Source organism: Aquarana catesbeiana, linkage group LG01, assembly GCF_042186555.1.
Source record: "Aquarana catesbeiana isolate 2022-GZ linkage group LG01, ASM4218655v1, whole genome shotgun sequence".
Taxonomy (NCBI): domain Eukaryota; kingdom Metazoa; phylum Chordata; class Amphibia; order Anura; family Ranidae; genus Aquarana; species Aquarana catesbeiana.
Genome location: NC_133324.1, coordinates 70,033,435 through 70,045,797, shown reverse-complemented (window position 1 = coordinate 70,045,797; position 12,363 = coordinate 70,033,435). Strand labels below are relative to the sequence as shown.

The following is a 12,363-nucleotide window of genomic DNA, read 5'->3' as shown; positions in this document are numbered from 1 at the left end:
TATGAATAAGGCCATTGTGATTTTTAGAATTCTATTCTGTATGCTACAAACAGACTCTACAGTGTAAATTGAATCTTGGGCATTAATATTAATTTCTCTGTTCACACACGCAGGCCTCCCAGCTGGTCTGTCGGGACAGAACATGTCTCCGGGTAGCTCCGAGATCAAATCAGACGATGAAGGAGACGAAAACCTTCAAGATTCCAAAACAGGCGACGACAATAAATTAGACGATGACAAGAAGGATGTCAAATCAATAACGAGGTCAAGATCTAGGTAACAGTACAGAAAGTGTCGCTTCATTTATTTCCTTGACTGGATTTCGATGAAGTGAACAAACAAGATTATGGAGATACCCCGCACTTTTCCTTATGGCTTATGTTAACCGATGGCCAGGAGGAAACCCAACCTATTCAGATATGTGATCTCAAATAATCACACCATGGAAAAGTCGTGAGTGACGTCCAGGTCATGTGTTGTCCTCTCCATCCCCAGTATAACAAAAAAGACTCTTCAGTACCTGTTTGCTCATGTAAAGGAACAGTAAACTTGGCCATAAGTTATAGGTGGCAATAGTTTATTTGTGAATACTCTAACTATCGAGTGATATTTTGTTTCCCTGAACGTTGTATGGACATACATAAACAGTATGTCAGTTTTCAGCCCTGATAACCTTGTATTTCATTTATGTGTAATAGTCAGTGCTACTAGACTGCCACTTAAAACTGAGATGTCTTTTTTAGGTGGCATTACTTTTTAATATAAAAAGTGACAGTGCAGTGCTTGGAAATTCTACATACATATAATAGCGTGCATAAATGAAATGCTGGAATTCATAATCTTTAAATTAAACCCCAAAAATTTGACATAAATAAATAATGCATGTAATGAGGGATAATCACTACTGGGTGTCAACCATCCTTAAAAATTGCTGAGTGCAATCAAAATCCAAAAAATAAGTGCAAATATGAATATCAAAGTGCAAACAAAGTCCCAAAAATACGTGCAGAGATAAATATCAATATTCCTCCTTAAAAAAGTGCTAATAGTGCAAACAAAGTTCCAAAATTAGGTGCAAGGATGAATAGCAAAGATGTAATATTGATAGGTGCCATTTTCCTGTAGCCCAACCATTCACCTTATGGTAAATGGATGGGCTACAGGAAAATGGTTCCCATCAATATTGCATCTTTCCCACGCTAATAATGATATTAATAATAATAAACTGTACCTAAAGCCAATGTCTCTATTAAAGCAATTCCCTTCACCCCCTGTTCCATTGTAACCTTAAAATATTGGATTTCCCCTCACTTTCTGTCTCTTAGGGGTCACCTAGACCAAAAGTGTGAGTGATTCAAAGACAGAAAAACAGACAGCAATAAACACCTGACAGGGCTATCCAAAACTAAGAAAATAGTTTTGGCTTTGCATAATAAACCAGATTACTGTTCCTTTAAAGAGTTTTTCTATTAACCCAAATTCAACAATTCGGAATTTCAAGAAATTATTTTTTCATAAAAGTTTACAGATTTAAGCACATTGACCCTTGCGGGGTACTTCTCCATAATCGAGGTGAGTGTAGGAAGTTAAATGATTATTTTTTAGGATAGAACATTACTTCAAAGTTGAATGTTTTATTGTCTTGTAATTATTATTGACTTATTTTGCTGTATAAGGCCCCATGTACACGGGTGTAAAAAATTCCACTGCTAAGATCGTCCACCAATTTTTTTCTTATGTCTGTGTTCATGAGGCCTTCAGAGTTTTGAACCAACTCCTAAAATAGGCTCAACGTTTTGTTCTTGCCAGTAAATGATTTAGTAAATGATTTATAATGTATTATAATCAAGTGTTCTAAAGTTTGCTTGGGTGAAAGACTTGATGTGACTTTTACAGTTTTAATGCTTGCTGCACCATGTTTCCATGATTGTAGCTAATATGCAGATTGAAATATTCTCCCTGTGCTTATCAGGCATTGAAATCAACTTCCCTGCTGAATGGCAGGTAAATCACAGACGCTGTGCACAGCCTGCATATGTACAGGGCAAATATGGCTGCCCCTATAACCTTTGAGTACATATCGCCAATACGTAAAAGCTAGCCAAGCCACACGTTACAGTAGCCACCCCATAATGAAAATGTTCTGGGCAATGCCAGGCCTCTAGGTGAATGCCCCATGCCCTGTTTCTTTAAAGCAATCACATGGCCTTTGCCAGTATATTTACCTGTGAGAACCCCTGTATATATTGGTCATGATCAGTTTTGGGTGCACTGACTCTTTAAAGTGCAACTCCACTTTTGCAAAGAATAAAATTGCAAACCAACACTGGTCAGCTAAATGCTTTACAAGGATTTTGGACAACTGATGCTGTTCCTATGGGAACTCATGGATTCCACGCACTTTCTACTTCCTAATTGCTGAGTGGGAAGGTTTTCCACTAAATTACAGAAGGCGTGTGTAGCAATTATATATACACATATCAATTTTTTTTTATTGTTTTTAACAAAAGTGGTTACCCATTAAAGCCTCATTTTGGCACCAAACTTTTCTACAGCTTCAGTCCCTTTTCCTTTGTTTAAGGACCAACATGAATAAGACAAAGGAATGGTCGCACTCTGAGACTCCAAAGTTTGCTTGATGTTGCCTTTATTGTCACGAATTTGTCAGACAGGAAAAGCAGTTGACGCGTTTCACAAGCGATAGTTTGTGAAGCGCGTCAACAACTGTTTTTCCTGTCTGTCTGACAAATTCGTGACAACATCAAGCAAATTTTGGAGTCTCAGAGTGCGACCATTCCTTTGTCTTATTCGTGTTGAACGGTGGTGAGCCGGGGGCTGCACCTGATATCTATTTTGCACCTGATCATTGCTTGGAGCGGTGTGTCTTTCTTTTTGTTTCTTAAGGACCAACATGGACTTTCTGTATTGTGTTTCCTTTGTCAGTCATGATGATGAAAATGTGGTTGGAGTGGGTTGGCACAGACCCAGCCTGGCGCACACTGCCTCCCAGGGCAGGTGCAGGTTTGACGGAGACCACAGATTATTCTGGATGCCTGATTTAAGGAATCAATAATTTGCATATTAGCAGCCTGTAATCAATCAGAAACTGTAATAAAATATTTAAAGCCCAGCTCCAACCCCCCAAAAAAACAGTTTTCCCATGCAGAAGGACTGTGCCGCACTGCATGGGTCATCTGCTGGTTTTTGTCTAGGGGATTGGAGAAACCTTATACTCAACCAATCCTCCACTCCACCTGCAAATGGTGCTTCCCCATAAACTAGCGGTGGACTGTTCCTGATATCCTCATGCCCAGAGCAGGTCCATCACACAAGATCCCTAGATCAGTGGTCCCCTACCTTTCGGACCTCATGGACCACTAAACTTGGTCCATGAGAAGGCATCAGGTATCAGCTTGCATTGAGAACAACACTGGAAACAACATTGGGCGGTATACATCCGCCACAATGTTGATTTGTGGCAGAACCCCTGGGGAACACCAACATTTCCAAATTCCTCATTGACCATCCAACCACTGGTTCGTGACCACTGCGCTAGAGCACGGGGGGGGGAGGGGGGATGGCAGGGGCCACAGGATGCAAAGAGGATCGGAGGATTTGGTAAGTATATCTCTGTTCTCCAATTGGACAAAAGCAAGCAGTTGACCTGTGCAGTTTGGGCACACCCCCATTGCATGGGAAAACCTTCTTTTTTGCCCGGAGTTCAGCTTTAAAAATCTCTGCCATTGGAAGGTTTTGTATTAGAATGGAGTTTTTCTTTAGCCTAGGTTCACACTGAGCTGCGGGAATGAAGCCGTGCGAGTTCAGCTGAATTTGCACGATTTCACTCCCGTATGTCAGTCCCGATTCCGGACGCGATTTCAGAGACATCTGTGCAGGTTTCTGTGCAGGTTTACATAAACTGTATGTTTATTTTATAATGTTATGCCTTTTGTTTTGCTCAGAGTTTTTATTTCAACATCTTTATTATTTCTCAGCAATAACGACGATGAGGATCTGACCCCCGAGCAGAAGGCGGAGCGGGAGAAAGAAAGAAGGATGGCCAATAATGCTCGCGAGCGTCTCCGCGTCCGCGACATCAATGAAGCTTTCAAGGAACTGGGGAGGATGGTGCAACTTCACTTGAAAAGTGACAAACCCCAGACCAAGCTTCTGATACTACATCAGGCTGTGGCTGTCATCCTTAGCTTGGAACAGCAAGTCAGAGGTGAGGAACTATGATGAACACAATAATTGCTTTACCAAACATGCATATTTATTATACAGAGTTAAACATATGACAGCACAGAGTACCTGCATAGTTTTTACCGCACACTTTTTTCCCTGCAACAACAACTGACTTCAAGGCAGCTGTAAAACAATAAAAATAAGGCACCCCAGTGTAGCTTTATCATTTAGATACAAGTAGTAAGCGGCAATATATATTTGTACATTTGTTCTCTTTTGGGAACTGTCAAAATGAGGTTTAGTTCCCTTTAAGGTCTGCTAAGGCTTAAAGTAGTTGTAAACCCCATTCATGAAATTTGAGCTGGCCACATATATCTGTCGTGTTTACTTATCTCTCTTCAAAGCCCTAAGTCATATGGTTTTTTTTCTGCTCCGTTCTCCTGTTATCAGCATGATAACGTCTGACAAGTTCTTCGTCACCTGTGATAAAACCAGGCTGAATTTTATGTCGTGGTGGATGCATAGAAATAGATTAGCAGAGAGCTGGTCTATTCACAGCACAGCTCTGCATTGTTTCTTCCTTTTTCTGCCTATGTGGAGAGGGGGTGTGTGCATTTCCTCCAATCAGCTGTTTCACAGTGTATGGCAAGAATCCACACACACAGGTGAATCAGGAAGAGAAAATTCTAACAGAGCATGCACTTTCTAAACAGTATATAAAGCTGAAGACAGCAGATATACATGTAAAACTTATGTAGGAGGATTTGTTTCATCCCTGTGAACTGAGGCTGTTCACTTCACTGGGTATATGTGAGGGTTTACATCCACTTTAAGAAAAGTGTAGAGTCTGACTACTTACTACTTTTGTAAACTGGTGACTTGCTTTTGTCAGTGGCCTACACTTCTGTGAAGCGTGCCGTTTTATGTCAGTTTTTGTTACAGCAGGGGGGCACCACTAAAATTAAAGCCTACCTGTCACATACAACCAAGGTAAGCAAGATAGTTGACATATTGGAAAATGAGCAGAAAGAAGCACTTCAACATTAGCACAAGTTTGATGTGCCACCCCTGGCATTGCCTGTGTTGGTCCTTTTATGACTCTTTGTAAGCTAAACTAGGATCAACATGTGCCATGAGCAAGAATCATTCTCCTCTGTATGGGGATCATACATATATAACTCACCAATATCTAAGTATGGTATTTACATAGAAGATGTTATAGCCCTGTAGCCAAAGGTCAGTCACAGTCACCATCTGCCTTAAAAAAATAAAATCAAAGTTAAAGCCAAATTACAGCCTTGCCTTATTTCCCACATTTGTAGTGTGTCTTCTCCTCAGTCGCAATTTTCATGCAACATCTCCATAATACAGCCCTTTGAAGGACTGTTAGCAACTATTCTGAGCCCACTTTTATTTCTTATCTGGTCAACTTCAATAATCATCTGTCTCGGACGGACCCCAAAACCCAGCACCCCCCCCGCCTGCCAGAACTCTCCGGTCAGTGCTTTCCATTGGCTGAGAGCGCTGACTGGGAGCCAGTCGGCTGACCTTTTCTGGTCATGCACCTTCGACAGCTTCAGCTTCTGTCAGATTGGCTGCAGTACACATGGGACGAATGTCCGCCTAATATTTGGACCGTGTGTACTGGGCTAAAGTCTGCAACATCCAGTGGCCATCAGGAATGCATGTCTAAAGGAAACTAGGGATATGTTCTTTCATATAAAGTTTGAGGCGGGTTGCTGTGATATTTATAGGAGCCTACCAGCCCCTCCCATCAAACGTGATCTTGTTATGAAGCAACAGCCAGCAAAAAAGACCCAGTGAAGGCATCGCCGGGCCTCAAAAAAAAGGTATGTCTTAGAAATCTAACATTTTGATTACATTACAGTTTAGCTTTAAAAATTGAAAAATAAGTCTTCATTCCTTGAACAAACATTCTAAAGTCTTTTTGGTTTTTACTTTATATATGATATACATTGTATATGTTTCTATATTTTTCATATAGAGTAAGCAATGTTTTGCTACGTTATGTCTTATAGAAAGGAACTTAAACCCTAAAGCAGCATGTTTGAAGAGGAGGGAAGAAGAGAAAGTGTCATCAGATCCCTCGCCTCTATCTCTTTCAGTCCCCCATGGCGGAATGGGGGACGCATCAAATCATTTGGGACAGATGTAAAAAAAAAAGTAAGTTCCCCTTCCTTCCTAAACCTGAATCTAAAAAAGTGTCTGGTAGCAGACACCCTGGGGAAGATGCAGTTGGTTGGGTTGCGTTTTGCAGACAATTGTTGTTGTCTCCTGTGAGATAAAGGTAGAATTTTTTTTCTTTGTAATTGGGGAGATTAAAGGAGGGTAAATTTTTCATAGATTTGTGTGTCCCCACTGGGGGGATTTCCCTCCAATAGACATGTGCATTTTGTTTCGTTACAAAATCAAAATTTGGACAAAATTTTTGTTATTGAGATTTAGATGTATCCAAATCTACTGTATATGAATTTCAACAAATCCAAAATAAATTAGAACGAAAACAATTAATTAATTTGTATTCATTCGGATGACAGGATGCGATAGTTTGGGCCTTTTGTTAATGTTTGAAGCACCCGAATTAACGAAACACCATAACAAATTCTGTAAATCGATTCTGATCCATTTGATCTTATTCTAGTGAGCGTAGCGTGAATATTCTAATAAGATTCTTTTTCTATTGGGGTTGAACTTTGGATACCAATTGTTTAATAAGAAATAAGGTGGTTCCTACTTATAGTGTGTGGGTTGGATGGAGGTGGATCCATCAGAATCTCTGAATAAAACCATAGAGAATGAATTTGAAATTAATTTAGTTCCGTTACTTTCGGATGCACGCGACTCAAGTCAATATCGTCCAATCAGCTCATTACTTTTTTGTGTGGGTTGGACTAGCAGAGATGATGTAGAGTCATAGTTAATCTCCTGAAATAACAAATTAACACATTAAAATAAAGATATTTGTCCATGCTTCCTGGATCCTTCAAATCTGTAAAGAAAGATGTCCTGCGAGATTTGGCCTTGGCTAGGGTAGTTATTCTTCGTCACTGGCGAACGACTATGCCTCTCTTGTGGGATTGGGCAATTGAGGCAGATAATATACGAGACCTGGAACATCTGTTGGCTCAGGAAGCTGGAAAAGAAGAGCAGTTTTCTCTTACTTGGACCTCTTGGTCCATGTTCCGCTACTCTTCGGAGTTTGTTGATTGGGCTGCAGGAAACTCAGCTAACCTCCCCTTGTAGCCTTGTTGGAGTATTCACTTTCCTGGCTATTTAATGCTTTTTCTTTTTCCGGCTTTCTCCTATCCTTTTAGTCAAATATTGTTCAAGGGCTTTTATCCATCCCTTGTGTCAATTAACATTGTTCGTTTACGGCAATATGTGATCCCTCCAGCATACTCTTTTCTCAGAAGTAACAATATTTCAATATACATTATGGTGCCCAATTCTCTACAATGTAATTAAAAGAGGTATGGGTTTTTTTTTTTTTTTTTTTAGATTAATACTAATACACCTAGGTGGATGCAGCATTGGTCCGATGCTGCATCTGTCCCCCAGCACCTCTACACTTAGAACCGAGCGTTCGAACACCGCCGATCACTCTGTTCTCACAGCTCCCCGAGCAGAGACCTGCAGACTGTCAGTCACAACTCTCTGCTCTTCCCCCTTCTCACTCAGGTGCTGGGTTGTGGAGGGGGTGGGAGCGGGCGGCTCAGCCTGGTGTCAGTTCAGGGATCTGGGCAGATCCAAACTCCATGGTTGTGATGACGCGGAGCCTGGACCGACTCTGTGATGTCAGCAAGGAGCAGACTTCAGCCTGCTCTCTGCTGAAAACGGGTCACAGGAGTTCAAAATGAACTGCACTCCTGTGATCCATAGGAGAAGTACAGCTTTAAGTGTGATGCCAATTTTGGTCCGTTTTTTTCTTACACTCCATTGACTGCACCTGTCTGTTATCTTAATTTATAATCCTGACTCTGTACTTAACTGAATACAACACCTATATCCTTTATCGTTGAAGTGTACTTTCGCTTATATTTGCTGTATGCAAACCTTGATTTGTGTTTTTTCAGTAAAATCTGATTGAACAAGAAAAACAAATATAGTAAATCTTCCAAAATAACTTCAGAAAATACAAATCAATTCAGAGCAACGATTATACAAAATAATTCAGAATATACAAAATGAATTTCCGAAAATGAATCATTCTAACAAAACGAATGTGATGAAGCGGATTTAATTCTGCTTTTCATGATTTTCTGCTGGGGCTCTGGGCTTAAGCAAAATGGCAGCCTCCACCAAGAGGAAACCAAGAAGAAACAGGAGCAATGCTGGAGGCAATTTACTACACACACTCGTTTTGGACGGCACAGTTTCCAAAAGGGCTCTGTGCGTTTTTCGGTCTGGTTCAGAAATTCGGACCTGAATCGCACCTGAACCGGTGAACAGAAACGCACTGGACACCGGGCTGGAGAGCATATGTGAACCTGGCCTTAGTGTGTGTTACAATGACTCAGGGTGTCACTAGAACGGGAAGTAGAAGCTAAACCACGCCCATCTGACACCCCTTCCAATAAGAGAACCTCTGTTTCCAATAAGGGCATGCAAATTAAATAGAGGAACAGTGCATGAGTAGAGCCTAGCCCCTAAGTTGAGTAACTAAAAATAAAATAAAGCCTTTAGTAACAAACTGAAGCAGATGGAGCACGGAAGAGGCTTTTATGAGAAGAAAAGGTAATAGGTAGATCTTTTCCTGAGCTCAAGATTTGTCCGCCATCTTATATTTATGGACAGCTTTACATCCGGAAGACTGATATGCAATCATTTAGCCCAGTAAGTAACTAAATGGGTCAGTGTAAATTAAAAAAAAAATAGACATGGAGGATCTCACTGCCACCTTGCACAATAGAGAGGAGACCTTCCGGGAGACCTGGAGACCCTGGCAACATTTTATATACACAGACACCTATCTCCAAGAGATGGCACAGACTAACTGACCCAATGGGCCGGTCCCGCCCCATGGACAGAGGGAATTACACTACACTACCCTATCTTATTCTACTTTACTTTACTCCTTCATTTCCTGTTTCTAGTTTTCGCCATCCACCTTGCCTCCCCCCACCCTCCCCTCGCCTTACCCCCTTCTCTCCCGGTCCTTATCCCTTTCCCACTTTTGGGTTTTCTGTTTCTGTACCTCTTCCCCTCTTTCCTTGATCCACACCTTTTTTTTGTATCTCTTTCCCACTCATGGGTTATCTGATCAGATACAGTGAAAATCTTAAGATGCATTGCATTTCCACATATCCCATGTTTGGTCCCACCAGTCCTTCGTGTTGTTTAGCTCCCCAAACAACTACAAAATGTAGATAATGTTGTTGTGTTGCATAACTTGGTATGTGCTATCACCAGCTCCAGGTCAAGCAAATAACTGTCGGGGTGCCTCCACGGCCTCGTACACTGTTAGTATTGCTATACCAGGGTCCTTCCCTCATGTGCCTTACACACGGTGCAAGGTCAGAGAATTTGATTTGTTGAACTCGCCTTGTAATCTTGTCTGAATTTTTTGTCTGACTTTTGTTATGTACCTATGCTGGCTATGTTGATTGTTGTACACACTTTCTATGAAAAATAAAGAATTAAAAAAAAAAAATTGTTAGCAGGGTAGGAAAAAGAGTTAATAGGAGAAGAGACATACAAGAGTCCCTACTGCCAAAGGAAATTACCTGTGAGCAATTTTTTCCAAATTTGATTTTAGTTCTGCTTTAACTCAAGCTGTTTTTTTCCTTGTAAATTCAAGCATTCTGTCTAATTTTGTTTCCTTACTCTTCTCTTCTTTTTTTTTTTCCAGGTCCAGTATTTTCCACTTTTTTCCCCTTTTTGCATTTCTTCATTTAGGCAAGAAGCCACTTCCTTAACAGCTGTATTATCTTAATCCCAGATAAACATTTCTCCCTTGACCCTTTTTGTAAAATAAGACAAGTCTGAGTAGATATATGCATTACAGACGCAAGAGCATTCCCAACACAAGAATCAGCGCAACGTGAAGGATGGACTCCTAACATATCTTAGAAAAAATGTCCCAAGCAGTATGGCGCAGGTGGCTGCTACGCACCCTGGACAGTGAATGGCAATCTACTCCACGTCGTGGAACAATGCATTTGTGCCTAAACTTCTTTTGGAAAAAAAAAAAATATAATGAAATTTGTAAGTCTGAAAAAAATATTTAATTTAAAAAATAAAAAAAAACAATTGTATACTTGCAATAATGATAAAGTGTACTTCTGGGGGGGACAAAAAAAAAAAAAAAAGATTGTCCCCGTTAAATTCCACTAGTGTTTATATTTTCTCGAGGGGGAAAAACTGAAGCACGGGAAGTATTTCTGCCCAGACACTTAACAAAACCAGCAAATGTCCGATTAAAAATTAAGCGTTGATATTAGCCATTCCTTAGGGTAGGAGGAACAGATGGATCTAATAGACCTATGACAAATATATAAATATATACATAAATATATATGAAAATGTAGTGCATATGGTAAACTTTTGGTTCATTTGTTTAAAAACTGTTTTTGCTTCTGTATAAATAATAATGATGAATAACTTTTTTAAAAAAAGAGACTTTACTGTAAATAGGTTTGTGTGTGTGTGTCTTCTGTTTTTTTTTTTTTTGTTGTTTTTTTTTTCGTCCTTTGCGACTTGTCTTGTGAACTCTGTAGGGAGGTGATGCAGGATTATATGCTGAGCCTATAGTCGCTTCTCAGTTAACAGAGTTGTAATTCCAGTCTTTGGGAGCACAGGTCTTAGGTCACACCATGTACATAGTTTTCTGGGCAGCCTAAACGTGGCATTCTCAAGTTTTTGCCATTATGTAAAAGCTGCATATTTGAGTCTATTCTGGGATTTTTTCATAGGTACAAGGTTAGAATGCTACAAAATGTTACCACTGTGCCTTTCAATGTTTATATCATCATTAAGAAAAGAAAAAAAAAAAAAAAAAAAAAACTTAAGTGGCTGTGATATAGCTAACCAATTTATAAGTGTTAACTACATATGTAGCTAAAGCGGTATGCAACAAGACTTTTTTTTTTTTCTGATAAGGCGGTCGGAGTTATTTGATAAGCACCAGGCGTGAAAAACCGCACGGCTTGTCAACAATTGTTGCCATTTTTAAAAAGTGGCGGTGTTAATTTGTATAGAAGAATATCAGCCGACCCGATGAGTATCATCTAGCACTTTCCCGAGTGTGGCAACAAAGTTTTTTTTTTTTTTTGGGCCAGTATGAATGTGGGTTAATATTTGACAACTCGGTGTCACTTTCCACCTCCCCCCCCCCCCCCCAAAAAAAAAAGAAGAAAAACAGTAAAAGTAAAAGCTTGCTTGTACTGACCCAGTTACAAACTGCAAAGTCTTTTCATGACTTCTTTTGATATGCAGTATACATTATGTGCGGTCCTTACCATTAGTTAATCTCTGTTATTTCTCCAGTCACACAAACTTGGCATGTACTAAATATCATTTAGTTAGGATTTTCGACACTTAGCCCTGTGAAAATGCCATAAAAACGGTCTAGATGTCCATCTGTCCTCCAGCTATATACATTCAGAAATGACAATTGCATTTGTAAATTTTATGCAACAAATGACAAACGTATTATTATTTTGGAATTGTGTATGTAAAATTTATATTTTTACATGTAGACTCTTGTTATTATGTGTTTTAATATGTTGTATTGGGATTTTTTTTAAATCTGTGTGGTTGAAAAAAAAATCTTTGAAATCAAACCTTAAAAAAAAAAAAACTGCGAAAATATGAATTTTGTGTTTGTTTCCAGGATCATAAAAGAAAACTGACAGCTGCCCTTGTTATCACTTCCATATCCTTCACCTGTACGATGAAAACTTGTAAATATGTTAAATGTGGGAAAAAATGATAAGATGATGTCCTTGGATTTATACATTTTGTTTTGTAAATGTGGAGGTGGATTAAGATTGGTCTTAAATTGTAAAGCAGTTCTTTTTCATTCCTGTATGCAGTTTAGAAGCCCACACATCAGCAGTTTTCTCCTTGACCATGCTATTATTTAAAGGGAAAATATAATGTATTTTTCAGAGAGCACATAATCTGAGTTATTGCGGTCTTTACTTTTAAGTCATTTTA

General features: G+C 39.5%; 1 protein-coding gene across 22 annotated transcripts in view; it reads left to right on the top strand.

Moving 5' to 3' along the window:
• The window catches only part of TCF4 (transcription factor 4), a 595,219-nt gene extending 583,136 nt beyond the window's left edge, over positions 1-12,083 (top strand). For 15 of the 22 annotated variants that reach the window (XM_073620084.1, XM_073620022.1, XM_073620104.1 and 12 more), the window contains 4 exons: positions 114-276; positions 3,996-4,225; positions 6,225-6,369; positions 10,055-12,083. In XM_073620084.1, the coding sequence (XP_073476185.1) occupies positions 114-276; positions 3,996-4,225; positions 6,225-6,361 (530 nt within the window). In that variant the 3' untranslated portion in view covers positions 6,362-6,369; positions 10,055-12,083. The remainder of the gene's footprint in view (positions 1-113; positions 277-3,995; positions 4,226-6,224; positions 6,370-10,054) is intronic. The other 7 variants (XM_073620156.1, XM_073620032.1, XM_073620113.1 and 4 more) reach the window with 1 other exon arrangement.
• Positions 12,084-12,363: the final 280 nt, after the last annotated feature.